This window comes from Mobula hypostoma, chromosome 1, assembly GCF_963921235.1.
Source record: "Mobula hypostoma chromosome 1, sMobHyp1.1, whole genome shotgun sequence".
In the NCBI taxonomy this organism is placed as follows: Eukaryota; Metazoa; Chordata; class Chondrichthyes; order Myliobatiformes; family Myliobatidae; genus Mobula; species Mobula hypostoma.
In genome coordinates, this window is record NC_086097.1 from 77,020,239 (window position 1) to 77,036,596 (window position 16,358).

The 16,358-nt window shown below is 39.2% G+C and overlaps 2 protein-coding genes across 10 annotated transcripts in view; one reads left to right on the forward strand and one right to left on the reverse strand.

Moving 5' to 3' along the window:
- The window catches only part of ryr3 (ryanodine receptor 3), a 380,840-nt gene extending 370,932 nt beyond the window's left edge, over nucleotides 1–9,908 (forward strand). For all 9 annotated transcript variants that reach the window (XM_063051027.1, XM_063051036.1, XM_063051064.1 and 6 more), the window contains 2 exons: nucleotides 1,768–1,819; nucleotides 9,774–9,908. In XM_063051027.1, coding sequence (XP_062907097.1) covers nucleotides 1,768–1,819; nucleotides 9,774–9,869 — 148 coding nt within the window. In that variant the 3' untranslated portion in view covers nucleotides 9,870–9,908. The remainder of the gene's footprint in view (nucleotides 1–1,767; nucleotides 1,820–9,773) is intronic.
- A 56-nt stretch (nucleotides 9,909–9,964) lies between these two features.
- aven (apoptosis, caspase activation inhibitor) overlaps nucleotides 9,965–16,358 on the reverse strand; it is a 95,854-nt gene continuing 89,460 nt past the window's right edge. Inside the window, exons 5-6 of the mRNA XM_063051140.1 lie at nucleotides 11,931–12,255; nucleotides 9,965–11,208 (exon numbers count right to left, since the gene is read on the reverse strand). Coding sequence (XP_062907210.1) covers nucleotides 11,096–11,208; nucleotides 11,931–12,255 — 438 coding nt within the window. The 3' untranslated portion in view covers nucleotides 9,965–11,095. The remainder of the gene's footprint in view (nucleotides 11,209–11,930; nucleotides 12,256–16,358) is intronic.

Sequence of the window (16,358 nt, forward strand, 5' to 3'; positions counted from 1 at the left end):
AGTGATGCACATAAAAAGTGCTCAGTGTCATACAGTGTCATATAATCAGGACAGAAATGCATCATCATCCCATTGCACCCCATATGTTCACAATGTATTAAAGCACCAAGCATAGTAATTTTTTTCAATTGTTGGTCAAGTTCTAGCAGATAGAATACTGTTATTTCAAACATTAAATTCATATTGCCAGGTTATATCAATTCATTTTTTTTACCTCCTTGACTTAAATTGACCTCTAAGCATCTGATCCCAAGGGACGCTTTTTAGGCAATTTAACGGCTCGCTGCTGTTAAAGGCCTTCAATGGCACAACAGGTTCTGCAGATGCTAGAAATCTTCAGCAACACACACAAAATGCTTGAGGAACTCGGCAAGTCAGGTAGCATCTATGGAGGAGAATAAATAGTCAAAGTTTGGGGGCGAGACCCTTCATAGATACTGTCTGACTTGTTGAGTTCTTCTAGCATTTTGTGTTTGTTACTAAAGGCCATCAAACTGCTTTTCAAGAAAAACTGAACAGGTAATAAGGGGGCTCTAGCCAGAGGGAGTCGTGGAAGCAGGTACAAAAGGGAGCTGAGTAAATATCTTCAAGAACCTCCAAGACGATGAAAGGAGAGGTGAATTGCATATATTGCTCTTGAACAGCACTGGTATTGATTTAAAAGGAGGCCATTTGACCTGTTGACATGTTACTTTTCTGAGATGCTCGCTGCAGCCACAATTTTCTTCATTTTTATCTCTTTGAACCTGCATTTTGAAACCATATAACTGACGTATCTTTTTAAGTAGCCAAGCTCCACCTCATGAATTGAGCAACACCAAATCGTACAGGCCAGTGCATTTAACATCAGTAGTGGGAAAGTTACTGCAAAGGATTCTGACAGGCAGGGTCTGACAACATTTGGAATGACAAAGATTGATTAAGGATAGTCAGCATAGCTTTGTATGTGGGAAATTGTCTCAGAATTTGAATGAATCTTTTTGAAGAAATGTCCGAAGATTAACAAGGGCAGGGTGTTAGTTGTTGCAAATATGGACTTTGTCATAGCAAGGCCTTTGATAGGGTCTATCATGGTAGGCTGGTCCATAAGGTTAGAGCACATGGGATCCAAGCAACTGGGCACAATTGGCATAATGATAGGAAGTAGAGCGTGGTATTGAAGGGTGTTGTACAGATTAGCGGCCTGTGGTTAGTTGTGGGGCACAGAGACCTGTGCTGGACACCTTCCCTTCACCTCTCCCTCCCCCCCTGCCGCCCCCCGTTCATATTCTAAGTTAATGATTTGGATGAGAATGTTGATGACACAGTAAGATTACAGATAACATCAATATTGTTGGTAATGGGCCAAGGAATGGAAGATGAAATTAAAATTTAACTTGGACAAGGGTGAAATGTTGCATTTTGGGAAGTCACACCAGGACAGAACTTAGAATAGAAAATACTAGGGTCCTGGAGAGTGGTTCTAGAAAAGGAAAAGCACGGGATAGCTATGTAATTCTTTGAAAGTAATGAAGAGGACAGTACATACAAGAGCTGATGTCACATTATAGCTGTGAGACTGCACTGGGAGTACTGTGTGCAGTTCTGAATGCCCAGCTACAGCAAGATGTCATCAAGAAGGAAAGGGTGCATGGATGAGTTGGACCAAAGGGCTTATTTCCATGCCATGTGAATAAGTATTAAGCACCATGTCATGAGCAGAAAGGAGCTACGGGATGCAGTTTGTGCAAACTGACTGGAATTAAAAACATTTTTATTATCTTTCAGGTTCTTCATGATGTACCTCATTAATAAGGATGAAACTGAACACACTGGTCAGGTAGGAAGAGGAATGGGGGTGGATGGGGAGGGAAAGAACTATGGGTGAGGTGAAGTGAACAAACTGAGGTTGAATAAATTGCCTTTGTTTTAGCCACTTGTGCTTTATTTGAAATCTGACAAAGAGCAAAATTCTTTGCATTCTTTTTCAATGACTTCTCCTCTTTAATTAATTGTGTCCACATGGAATATACATTTTGTTTTAAGTGTTTAGGAGAATATTGATTATATAAGGGAGGAAGGAAGTGAGACTGAACAAGCCTCTCCAGACTGATGGTGCTAACTCACGATGAGAGATTTTTTTTTTCTTTGATTAAATTTAAGATCAAGAACAAGATGAAGAATTGAAGTTGCATAGTGAGTCACAAATGCTGCAAGGAATAACATCCTTGAAGCATACAATACAAGAAGTTAGGAATGCAGAGCAGTTTGCCTTGTAGAACTGTTGGAAGGTACAGAACTTGGCAAACCCACAAACTAATTTTAAATGTCAATACTTTTAAAATTTTGCCCATGATCAAATTACAGGTATTCTATTGGACCACTGGATTCTATTGTAACATTACAAATAAAGCTGTGGTGAGGGGAAGAGAAAGCTGCACATGGCGCCCATTGTATTGAGGAGCATTTGACAGGCTGAACAGAACAGGAAAATGGAGGAATAGGAAGGACTACGGCAAATGAAGTTCTAAAACCAGAGTTCACACAGGATTGTTGAACGTGAAAGCAAGTCTATTAAAAAACTACTAAACTAGTGAAATATAGTCATACAGCATAGAGCCAGACCTTCAGCCCAGCAAGCGCAATATGCACATACATTAGAGAAATGATCAGTAATAGGGAATTTCAACTACATTAGCATTGTAAGTATTATTAATTGGCCAGGAAAAAAGCAACTCTAATAATATGCAAGACTTATTTCTAACTCATTATGTAAACATCCCAATTAAGGACCGTTCGATATTGGATTCAGATCTCAGTAGAAACCCAGAGAAGGAAGAGCGGTACAGTAGCGTAGAGATTAGTGTAAACACTCTTAAGTGCCAGTAAGCCAGGTTCAATTCCACTCCTGTCCGTTTGCATGCTGCCCCCGTGACCACTGGGTTTCCTCCGGGTGCTGTGATTCCTTCACACGTTCCAAAGACATACGTATGAGTAGGTTAATTGGTCACATGGGTATCATTGGGCAACACAGACTTATTGGGTTGGAAGAGTCTATTACCATGCTGTACTTTTTTAACTAAAAATGAAGAGGGGAACAGCAAGGCAAGGGTGGCCATAACAAATTGGCACAGAATTAAGATGATTGAAGAGTTAAATGCGTGGCTCAAGGATTGGTGTGAGAGAAGTGGGTTTGAATTCATGGGAAACTGGCACAAGTATTGGGGAAGGAAGGAGCTCTTCCATTGGGACAGGCTCCACCTGAACCATGATGAGACCTGGATCCTGGCAAATCACATAACTAGGGTTGTGGTTAGGGCATCAAACTAAATAGCAGGGGGGTGGGTTCAACAGATTGAAGAAGTATGGATAAAATAAGAGTGAAAAGTGTGAATAGATAAAGTAAAAGGTAAAAGAAAAGAAAAGTAAGGGTGGAATGCAGAAAAGTCATGTGCATAAGAGACTAAAGCACAATGAGTGAAAGGGCACTTTATCTGAATGCCCGTAATACTTGTAACAAGGTCAGTGAACTTGCGGCACAAATCAGTATAAAGGGGTATGATTTGGTGGCCATTACAGAAACGTGGTTGCAGGGTGGAAAGGATTGGGAATTAACTATCCAAGGATATTAGGTAATACAGAAGGATAGGCAGGAAGGTACGGGAAGTGGGGTAGCACTCATTAAGGATGAAATCAGGGCGATAATGACAGACAATATAAGATCTAAGGAGCAGAATGTTGAATCCATCTGGGTAGAGATTAGGAATAGTCAAGGGGAAAAAAATCACTGGTGGGAGTTGTCTATCGGCTACTGAATAGTAACATTACAGTGGCACAGGCAATAACCTGCACAGGCAGGTTACAGTTGAGGTTTTGGTGATAATTTACCAAAATTTTCTAGACTTTGGGCGGGTCTCAATGGATTGGAAGAAGGCAAATGTCACGCCACTGTTCAAAAAATGATGTAGGCAAAAGGCAGATAACTATAGTCCGGTTAGTTTAACACCTATAGTTGGGAAAATGCTTGAAGCTATCATTAAAGAAATAGTGAGGCAACTGGAAAGAAATGGATCCATTAGGCAGACGCAGTATGGATTCAGAAAAGGTAGGTCCTGTTTGACAAACTTACTGGAGTTATTTGAGGATATAAAAAGCACAATGGATAAAGGGAAACAGGTGGATGTTATTTACTTGGATTTCCAGAAGGCGTTCAATAAGGTGCCATATAAAAGACCATTCCATAAGATAAGTTGTGGGTGAATTATTAGCATGGATAGAGGAATGGTTAACCAACAGAAAGCAGAGAGCTGGGTTACATAGGTGTTTCTCTGGTTGGCAATCAGTAGTGAGCCATGTGCCACAGGGGTCAGTGCTGGGCCTGCAACTGTTCACAATATACATTAACAGTCTGGAAGAGGGGACTAAGTGTAGTGTATCTAAGTTTGCTGATGACATTAAATTGAGTGGAAAAGCAAATTATGCAGAGGATATGGAGAGTCTGCAGAGAGATATAGATAGGTTAAGTGAGTGGGCAAGGGTCTGGAAGATGGAGTACAATGTTGGTAAATGCGAGGTCATCCACTTTGGAAGGTAAAATGGAAGAGCAGGTTATTACTTAAATGGTAAAAGATTGCAGTGTGATACCGTGCAAAAGGACTTGAGGGTGCTTGTGCATGAATTGCAACAGGTTGGTTTGCAGGTGCAGCAGGCTATCAAGACAAATGAAATGTTGGCCGTTATTGCTAGAGGGATTGAATTTAAGAGCAGGAAAGTTATGCTGCAACTGTATAGGGTACTGGTGTGGCCGCATCTGGAGTACTGCGAACAGTTCTGGTCTCCTTACTTGAGGAAGGATATACTGGCTTTAGAGGCGCTGCAGAGGAGGTTCACCAGGTTGATTCCGGAGATGAGGGGGTTAGACTATGAGGAGAGATTGAGTCGCCTTGGACCCTACTTGCTGGAATTCAGGAGAATGAGAGGAGATCTTACAGAAACATATGAAATTATGAAAAGGATAGATAAAATAGAGGCAGGAAGTTGTTTCCACTGGTAGGTAAGACTAGAACTAGAGGACATAGCCTCAAGATTTGGTGGAGTAAGTTTAGAATGGAGATGAGGACAAACTGCTTTTCCCAAAGAATGGTGAATCTATGGAATTCTCTGCCCAAAGAAGCGGCGGAGGCTACCTCAGTAAATATATTTAAGACTAGGTTAGATAGATTTTTGCAAAATAGGGGAGATAAGGGTTTTGGGGAAAAGGCAGGTAGGTGGAAATGAGTCCATGGTCAGATCAGCTATGATCTTGCTGAATGGCAGAGAAGGCTCGATGAGCCAGATGGCCTACCTCCTACTCCTATTTCTTATGTTCTTATATTCTTATGATATAAGCATGTTCAAGGCCAGGTTTGTAGACAGGAGAAAGCCTGAAATTGAGAGGTGTGTTTGGAATTAGTAAGATAAAATGGACAAAGCTGAGGGCAATCAACGTTCAAAATAGGGTTCATCATATTGCAGGAAGAATATATTTTGATACGTAACAAATTAAATGTACATGAGACTTAATGGATGAAGAAAAAATAATGTAACATCTGAAGATATAAAAAGTATGCATCAAGTATATAACGAGAGATGAAAGGATTGGGAAAACCAAAACAATTCTGTAGTGAAAGAGTACTTATGAAGAAACATTATTGAGGAATAACAAGCAGGATAGACAAAGGAGAAATGGTTAATGCTGTGTACTTGGATTTGCAGAAGGCCTTTGACAAGGTGTCATACACGAGGCTGCTTAACAAGTTAAGAGTCCCTCGTATTACAAGAAAGATACTAGCATGAATAGAGCATTGGCTGATCAGCATGAGGCAAAGGGTGGGAATAGAGGGAGTTTTTTCTGGTTGACTGCCAGTGATTAGTGGTGTTCCCCAGGGGTCTGTGTAGGGACCGCTTCATTTAATGTTATGTCAATGATTTGGATGACAGAATTGATGGACTTCTGGCCAAGTTTGCAGATGATACAAAGACAAGTGGAAGGGGAGATAGTTTTGAGGAGATAGAGAGGCTACAGAAGGACTTGGATAGATTAAGAGAACGGACGAAGAAGTGACAGATAGAATAGTGTTGGGAAATGTATGGTCATGTACTTTGGTAAAAGAAATAAAAGAATAAACTATTTTCTAAATGGAGTGAAAATTCAAAATTTGAGGGGCAAAGGGATTTGAGAGTCCTTGTTCAGAATTCCCTAAAGGTTAATTTGCAGGTTAAGTCAAGACAAATGCGATGTTCGCATGCATTTCAAGAGGACTAGAAAAAATACAAAAGCAAGGATGTAATGTTCTGACTTGATAAAGCACTGTGAGGCCTCATTTGGAGTATTGAGAACAATTTTGGTTCCCTTTAATCTAAGAAAGGATGTGCTGACGTTGGAGAGGGTTCAAAGGAGGTTCATGAAAATGATTCTGGGATTGAAAAGCTTGTCTTATGAGGAGCATTTGGTGGCTCTAGGCTTTATTCACTGGAATTCAGAAGACTGAGGGGTGACCTCATTGAAACCTATTGAAGGTTGAAAGGCCTTGATAGAGTGGATGTGGAGAAGATGTTTCCTATGGTGGGAGAATGTAAAACCAGAGAACACAGCCCCAGAATAGAGGGATGTCTTTTTAGAACAGAGGTGAGAAGGAATTTCTTTAACCAGAGTGATCAATCTCTGGAATTTGTTGCCACAGGCGGCTGTAGAGGCTAAGTCATTAGGTATATTTGAAGCATAGGTTCTTGATAAGTCACGGTATGAAGGAATACGGAGAGAAGGCAGGAGCTTGGGGCCGAGAGGGAAAATAGATCAGCCATGTTGAAATGGTGGAGCACAGTCTATGGGCCAAATGGCCTAACTCTGTTCCTATATATTATGGTAATCTATCAAAATATCTTCCAGAAAAATCAAGAGGAGGATGGTTTGGATGAGAATTGGAAAAGAAATATAATATCATTAACAATACAAGATGGCACAAATACGAAATTACTACTTTGCTTCAGGGTTTAGCAGATGGAATTATACCAGATAATGAAATCAGTGCACTTAAAACAGCAAAAGGAGATAAATAAGCAAATGAAACATGTTAGGATCACTGCTGTTCACTATCTACATTTCTGTTTTACATTCTGAAATGAACAACAAAATTTATGAATGTGCATGACATGCTAAATGGAGGATGTATACTTAATACTGCGGAGGAGTATAACAAACTAGAGGTGAACACTATTAAATGGAAAAAAAAGGGAATAAAGGTTTAGATAAGCAAACACAAGAGGCAGGAGGTTGAAGTGGAGCGTAAATGGTGATTGTGGACTGGTTGAGCTGTATACATATATAGTGCCTTGAATTACAAGCAGGGATTTTGAACAAATTAACTGAGAATATTTATTTGTGAACCACATGCTCCTTTTTTTCACAGTAAAACCAAAAATGGAGAATTATAAAGCATGAAAAACAAAAAAATTCAAAAAGTGAAATGTCAGCAGTTCAAAAGTATTCATTTCCCCCTTTGCTCAGTACTTAGTTGAGGCACATCTCACAGCTGTTGCAGCCAGTAGTCTTTTTGGACAAGTCTCCATTAGATTTGCACAATGTGATGGAGTGAGATTTGCCCTTTCCTCCTTGCAAAATAGCTCAAGCTGTGGAACATTGGTTGGGGAGAGGTGGTGGAAAGCAATCTTGAGGTCTTGCCTGAGATGCTCGATTCCGTTAAGTTCAGGACTGGGCCACACAAAGATATCACTTTCTTCAGTTGAAGATATTCCATGGTTGTTTGTGGTTGGGTTGAATCTGATCTTTGCAATCCACTTGCAAATGTTCCATCTCCATACGAGGAGACATCATCAGTGCGCTGATCACTTGTGGTGTGTCCTCCGAATGCTTGGCCTTTATGTACTCATCAATCAGCTGATTGGCCATCATTACAGAAACTCAATTGTGACACTAAAGAGGGGGTCTCATCACTCTGTGTGTCATGGTCTGGAATTTTGCCCGTATTAGCTTATAAGTAGGATCGAGGTCTACATGTCTGTTTACAGGATTGCTTGCGGAAAACCATGCTTCTAAGAATTCTCTTGCATGCCGTGTTTTCGCTTGCGCCATGACTTTCACTGCTACCCAGTTGAATTTTTGCCCCTCTCGATCTTCATGGGTAGAGACTAGGGAGAGTTAGTCATGTCGCTTAACAGCCGGTTGATGTTCATGGATCCTTGTGCATAGTTTTCTCCTAGTTCAGTCGATGTAATATTTGTTGCAGTCCCTGCATTGGATTTTGTAGGCAACATTGGTCTTGTCCAATAGCCTGGTTTTTTCTTTAGGTCTGCAGAATACTCTCCTCAGTGTTGCTGTTGGCTTATGCATGTCCAAAATTCTATGTATTCTATGTTCTTGGAGCAGTCGGACCAATCAAATGATTGATAAGTATATAAAAGCCAAGCATTTGGAGGACCCACCTTAAATGAACAGCAAACTGATGATGTCTCCTCATATGATGACAAAACATTTGCAAATGGATTGACAAGATCAGGGAACAACTCAACCTGATCATCAACCACCCGAGCTACACATTTTCCGAGTTATTTCCATTGCATGGTTGTTCTGGTGGTGTGCCAATGGATCATTGTCTTGCTGAAAGATGAGCTTCCTCCCCAGTTTAAGCTTTCTGGCAGAGGCTAACAGGTTATTATCCAGGATCTCTCTGTATTTAACAGCAAACATCTTCCCATCAATGCTGACCAGATTTCCCATCCCTGCTGCTGAAAAGCATCCCTACAGCATGGTACTACCTCCAGCATACATAACAGTAGGGATGCTGTTACCTGGCTGATGCTCAGTATTAGATTTATGCCACACATACCATTTAGTGTTGAGGCCAAAAAGTTCCACTTTAGTCTTATCTGACCACAAGACATTCTTCCACATATTTACAATATCTTCTAGGCAGGGTTTCTTCCCTGCTACTCTTCCATAAATATTCTCTTTAGTGCAAGGCCTTTGAGATTGTGGGGCCAAGGACCTCATCTCCAGTTGCAGCTCACTCAGTGATTGTTGTCATCACAGTAGCCCTCTTATAAGTGCCATTCTTCTCCGACGACTGAGTTCAGAGGGGCAGCCTGATCTAGCAGTGTGGCTGTGGCTTCATATTTTTTCCACTCCTTTTTTTTAAAACAATGGACTGCACTGAGCTTGTTCAATGCCTTTGAGATGGTCTTGTATCCTTCCACAGATTTGTGCGACTCTAGTATCATTTGCCTAACTTGCCTTAAATGCTCTTTTGTCTTCATTTTGGTTTGGTCTGTTGAAAATCTACTATACTGTTAGACCTTACAAAGGCAGAGGGAGTACTTATTCTTATGAATTCATTGAAAACAGATGATCTTTCAGTTTTCTACATCAACAAATTGGGTGAGTTGCTAAGATAATATACGGTACTGCACCTGAGGAAAGTTAGCATAGTAATTACAAAGGGGATGAATACTGCTTAAACCTCACAATGTTGGTTTTTACTTCTTAGTAAACTGTTGACAGGTTTTGGAATTTTTCTTTTGATTTGACATGATGCACAGTATTTAGCTAAAAAAACCTACTTCAATATATATTTTAAATTTTAAAAATGATACAGAAAAAGGTGAAAATATTTGTGGGGGTTGAATACTTTTTCAAGGCACTGTATAATAATGTAAAGTTAATTTTAAAAGTAAACATGAAATTATCCATGCATTATACACAAAATATAATTTTAATCATTATTTTCAATCAATTTAAGGAGTCTTTTGTATGGAAGATGTATCAAGAACGCTGCTGGGACTTCTTCCCTGCTGGAGACTGTTTCCGTAAACAGTATGAGGATCAGCTTGGATAAATGATAACGCTGCTTGAACTAATCTACTGATTAAACACATGGAACTTGACATGAGTGTAATATAGAAAATAGAGCAAATGGATATTTACTATTCCAAGTCAAAATAAAAATAAATGTGAAAAGTGTTGAAAATACAACCGTCTTAAACACAATTACATTCAACTTTAAAGTATACAAAGTGTAATATTTAACAGAATTGGAAGTGTTATGAAGATATTGAAGTTAAACTCTTCTGTGGCTTTTGGCTAACTAATTAAACAGAACCACATCGTCATAAATTCCAAGAAATTACCAAAAGAAATTGTGCCTTACCTGTGGCCAATGCTAAGCAACAATTTGTATGTCTGTTTTCTAGCTTGTGCTTCTCAAAACAAAAAACTAAGTTAGAATTTGTTCAGTTTGTTCACATTGTTGAGTCTTACTGTATGCTGTACAAACCTGTAGACTGATATCTGTTTGCCGAAGCAGCAGCTGAGCTGTTAATTTATAATGTTTTTTCTGGATATGGCATTTAATTTCATGAAATTCTATAACCCTTCAAATCTTTCTTGTGCATCTGGCTGTATGCTTTATTATACATTTTCAAATTAACACCATTTACAATCTAAAGCTTCAATTTTAAATCATTCAAATGTGCTAACTGCAATTTAATGCATAGTTTTGAAATAAAGCAATGAAATTCAGTAAAGTATCTTTTTTAGAATATGCTTTTGTTTAATCTGAGAATAATGACAGTGTATCATTCTGTTACAACCTATACTGGAGCACACTGAAGGCACAGAATAAATATTCCTTTGGCCATGAATGTGACATCTCTTTGTTTGAATCAATCTGTGAAAGGATCTTTTTTTAAACCTAATGTAATCCATTAATGTGAAAAGCACCAGAGCTGATATACGCATAGACAATCAAATCTCTTAAAATTAATCTCTTTGCTTAATGGCACTTTATTAATGTGTAACTTAACCCTTCACTGAGAAAATAACGAAGTACACTCGTGAATTTTACCTTTTCCATTACTGCTTGGATGGTCTCCTTTTACATATAATTCTAAGCCATTCATTGGGTAAAACTCCTAAACTCTGCTTTGATGTCATACTGTTAAAATATATGCTTTTGAAGCAATTACCCAACTGCTTTGTGCAGGAAATGCAATGCTACTGTTGTGTTTGGAGTCAAGTACTGTTCGTCAGGATTCACGCACTTGCAAGTCTGTCATGGTAACATTATGATATCATGCTATCTAACCAATCTTCAAGCTCCTCCTCAGGGTCAACCTTCTTAGCTGTTACCTTTGGTTGTGAATTTGTATCGTCTATCACCTCTGCACCACAGGAGTCTGTTCAAAAGGCAAAGAAATCATATTGTAACAACAACAATAATAGATATAAAAAAAACAAACCAGTTTGCATGCTTACTATACCACAAAATCAACTTCAAGTCAAAGCATGCATCCAACAGAAGAAAATGCTATCTCATTTACAATCATCCATTCATATGTATAGCTGCGATAATTAAATTATAATGTGTGTTCTTACTTTGTTCCCCCAATCTCAAATAAAATAAAATAGGGTGGCACAATGCTTTACAGTACAAGAGACCCGGGTTCAATTGCCGCCGCTGCCTAGGAGGAGTTTGCATGTTCTCCTTGTGATCATGTGGGTTTCTCCGGGTGCTCTGGTTTCCTCCCACAGTCTAAAGACGTACCAGTTGGTAGGTTAACTGGTCATTGTAAATTATCCCGTGATTAGGCTAGGATTAAATCGAGGGTACTGCTGGGCGGCGCAGCTCAAAGGGCCAGAAGGGCCTATTCCGCACTGTATTTCAAAAAATTAAAAAAAATAAAACAGCAAGTTCATAAACTACAACTTGGATTTATCATGTATTACATTGTAACTTACTGTTTTCACCTGCAATTTGGAAAATATGTTGCATTAGATCAAATATATTATTCATCCACATTCAAGCAGAGGAAATTAATGCTATTTTACTGAAACTTCAAAATAAGGTCATCTGTACCATTTAAAAATAAAGTACGCTTTTAGTGGCTAAATGTCTCACCAGTTAGAATATTAACTGTTTCCGGATCATGGAGAACTTCTACATTCTTCGCTCCTTTTAAAGAAATATCATTCTTGTTGACAGGCGTTTCCAACTGAAGTAAAAATTCTAGCTCCTCATCCAGATGGTCTGCTGGCTCCTGCAATGCACATGCAGGGGTAATACTCTCAGCTATTTGTGTTAGAGGGTCAGGCATGCGGTTGACCGGAATGGTGTCCACATTCGTTGAGGAAGCCGGAGTAGGTACTCTAAATTTACCAAATTTACTATGCTCTTCATCCAAACTCTTCAGTCTGATCTGCGGTAGCTCCGCAGGAGGATTTACCTAAATATGAAAGAAACTCAAAATGTAACACTGACATTCACTTTGCCCTTTTCATTAAAAATGTGAACTATTGAAGATTAAAATGTTATTGTTCTACATTGCTTTTACTCCTGCCTTTTCAGCTACCGAGAAGTTCACTGAGAAATAGGATAAAATAGTAAAATGGTGGCACATATTTATGATCTTACGGTTTTTGAAGTTGAAGAATGAGACAGCCTGCAACAGAGGCAAATTAGGTTACTAGGAGAAGTGAGGGTGGACATTGCAGAGCCTCTAGCTACAGTCTTTAATGCTTATAAATGGTGAAAAAGAACTGCAAAACTAAATGTTTAACAATAAAGTAAACCTAACATCTACAGGGCAGTCAGCCTGTTATCAATACAGGGGTGACTGGCATTTATGTAAAATAAAGCTAACAAAATTTGGATTAATAAAAGAAAAGCAGCATGGATATGTTAAAGGTAAATCTAGATAATCAAAGAAATGAATATAGTAAGCTAAAGTAACAGAAAGCTGCTATGGAGATTTACTTCCTTAGTACTACTTCAATCATATTCTCCATGGAATATTAAAAGGTTACGAGAACACAACTGTTTAAAAATTATGGAGAGATGAATGTAGTATATTTAATACTTCAAAATATTTGAGTAATATTGTAAATATATGATTTGATTAAGCATTCTTGTTTTTGCCTAATTCATTATGGGTTATATGTCAGAAGTATGTGAATGGCATACATTAGTATGTCACTACATCATATGTGTACACCACACTAATGAAGAAAGTAAATAGACAACACCCTGGCTCCTGTATTTTTCTTTTGATTAGTTTCTGGAGTTACACAACATAACTCTGGTGACGAGAAAGTTTTAAAATGAACCCAAGATGACTACCTGCCTGTTGAGATGCAGCAAGATGTTCAAGATAAAAAAGTGCAGCACATTATTTCTTCAGAAGGGGGAGAGAGATGTGAGAGTTTTTAATAAAAAAGTGCATAACATTGTTTCTTCAGAAAGGAGAAAGACGGTTGAGTTTTTTTTAAAGGAAGGCAGAAAATAGATGAAATTCACGGTTTCATAAACAGTGAGTACTGGGAGATAATAATAATAAATATGAAAAAAGCAGAAATGGCTGGCTACAATGGAAAGATAGACATGTTCGACTGCACAACAGATAACTGGATGATGTATACTGAACAAATTCAGCAGTATTTTGAAGCAAATGAAAAGCAAGTTCCAGCGTTACTAGGTGCAATAAGTGGAAAAACATACAGCTTGTTCAGAAGTTTAACTACCTCAACCAATCCAGCCAAAATGAGCTTTGCTGATACCATAAACATAATGCAGGAACATTTAGAACAGAAAACATTGTTGCTTGTAGAACACTTTACATTTCATAAGCGGAATCAAAAGGAAGTGGAATCCATGTTAGCTTATCGTGGCTGAATTGAAGAAATTGAGCATAGTCAGTTCAGTGATGGGCTTAATGATGCAATGAGAAATCGTTTAGTTTGTGAAATCTCACAAGAAAGCATTCAAAAACGGCTCTTAACTGAAGCCACACAAGAGCAGTTGAAATTGCTGTATCAATGAAAAAGCAGCCAGAGATGCATTTAAGTTACGGTCAGGAAGGAAACTGTGCGTGAACAAAATTGCAAAGTCTAAACAGAAACCTGCTAGGCTGAACAAATTGTATTATGTTGTGGCAGGGTCTCGCATACGCCGCACCACTGCAAGTTTAAAATGCAACAAAATAGGACTCATACAAATAGTATGTCCGGCAGACAAAAATAAATGTACTGCACAGGGGAGAGAGGAATATAAAAAGCCAAGTTGCAGTTTCAAGAACAGCACTAATCTGCATTCTGATGATCAAGAATCTGATAATGATGAGAATGACACAGGATTGGATAGCCTTAAGATTTACAATGTGAAAACTAATAAAACAAGCTATATGGCTTACACTAGAAGTGAACAACAAATTAATCAAGCTGGCTCGGCTGTTTCAGTCATTCCACAAAATGAATTTGAACGACATTTCAAAGATATTGCACTGAAGCCTGCAGATATCTGACTAAGAACTTGTACTGTGTGAATGACATTTGTAGCAGTGAAATACAACAATCAACAAGCCACAATGGGCTTATATGTAGTAAAAACAGGAGGACCAGCATTGTGAGGCCATGATTGGCCGAGACAACTGAAACTTAATTGGTGATCCACCCTTGTATTTGCATGTCACATTCCCTGCAATAGAGTCAACTGAAAGTGAATTCAGAAAGGTACTGGATGATGCCACAGCAGTGCCCAAGGATAGCATTGGAAAACTCAAACATATCAAGGTTAAAATGATGTGAAAATGCAACACCAGTTCTTGCAAAGCCTGTCCAGTTCCTTGTACCATTTGTGATAAAGTAGCCAGTGAGCTAGATCACAAAGATGCTAAGGGAATTCTTTCCAACACTGAATGGAGCCCATGGGCAATTAATGGTCCAATAGCTAGGCAGCGTGGGTTTGTCAGGATCTGTGGTGATTTTAATGCCACCATCAACCCAGTATTGAAAGTAGATCAAAACCCTCTACCCAGGATACAGGATATTTTTGCAAACCTTTCTGGAGGGAAACAATTCAGCAAGGTGGACTTAGTGGAAGCCTAACTCCAGATGTGTTGGAAGTAGAGTTCAAAGCATTTCTCACCATAAGCACCCATAAAGGGCTTTATCTTTATAATAGGCTTTATTTTATGAGCAGCATCCGCACCTGCACTTGGCAGAAAGTCCGCACCTGCACTTGGCAGAAAGCTATGGACCAGGTGCTGCAAGGCTGCCCAGGCACTCAGTGTTACCTGGATGACATCATTGTTACCAGTGAGGATGACAAGGAACATCTCCAAAATCTTAAGACAGTGTTAAAAAGATAAATAGATTATGGGCTCAAAGCATGGTACAACAAGTGTGAATTCTTTAAACCAAGCATCACTTACGGTGGTCACACCATTGAAGCACAAGATTACACAAGTGTGCTGAGAAAATCCAAGTAGTGGTGGATGCCCCAAGGCCAAAAGATGTGTCACAGTTGCGGTCCTTTTTAGGGTTTGTCAACTACTATAACAGGTTCCTGGTAAACTTGGCTACTGTGCTCCACCCCTTTAACTCGTTATTACAGATCAGGAAGAAATGGCCATGGACAAAGCAGTGTGAGGTAGCTTTCCCCAAAGACAAAGGAAGTGGTGATATCAGACACTGTACTCACACATTATGATCCACATTATCCAGTGAAGCTTGCCTGTGAAGCCTCAGCTTATGGTGAGGTGCAGTCATGTCACATATTCTGAGTGATGGAAGTGAATGCCCCACAGCCTTTGCATCACGTTCCCTTACCACTAAAAAGAAAAATTATGCAAAGGTAGACAGAGAGCCCTTGGTCTGGTTTGGACTATAAATGTTTCAAACAGTACTTGTATGGTAGAGAGTTTACCCTCATTACTAATCATCAACCACTTTAAATCCATTTTCAATCCACAGAAGAGTGTTCCATTAACAGCAGCAGCATAAATGCAGAGATGGGCTCTGTTTCTTGGAGGACATAATTACAAGATCAAATTCAAGAGGACAACTAATCATAGAAATGCTAATAGATTGTCCTGTTTACACTTGGAAAAGGAAATACCTGAAAAACTTACAAAAGAAGACACTCCTCTTTATGTATTTTCCCTAATGCAAATTGAAGATCCATAAGACTAGGAGCAGGATTAGGCCATTTGGCCCATCAAGTTTGCTCTGCAATTCAATCATGACTGATCCTTTCTATTCTCCTCCTCAGCCCCACTCTCTGGCCTTTTCCCTGAAACCTTTGATGTTGTGGCCAATCAAGAACCTATCAATCTCCACCTTCAATATACCCATCGACCTGGCCTCCACAACTGTCTGTGGTAACAAATTCCACAAATTCACCACCCTCTGGCCAAAGAAATTTCTCCACATCTCTATTTCAAATGCATGCTCCTCTATCCTGAGGCTGTGCCCTCTTGCCCTAGACTTCCCCACCGTGGGAAACATCCTTTCTACATCTACTCAGTCTAGGCCTTTCAACATTCGAAAGGTG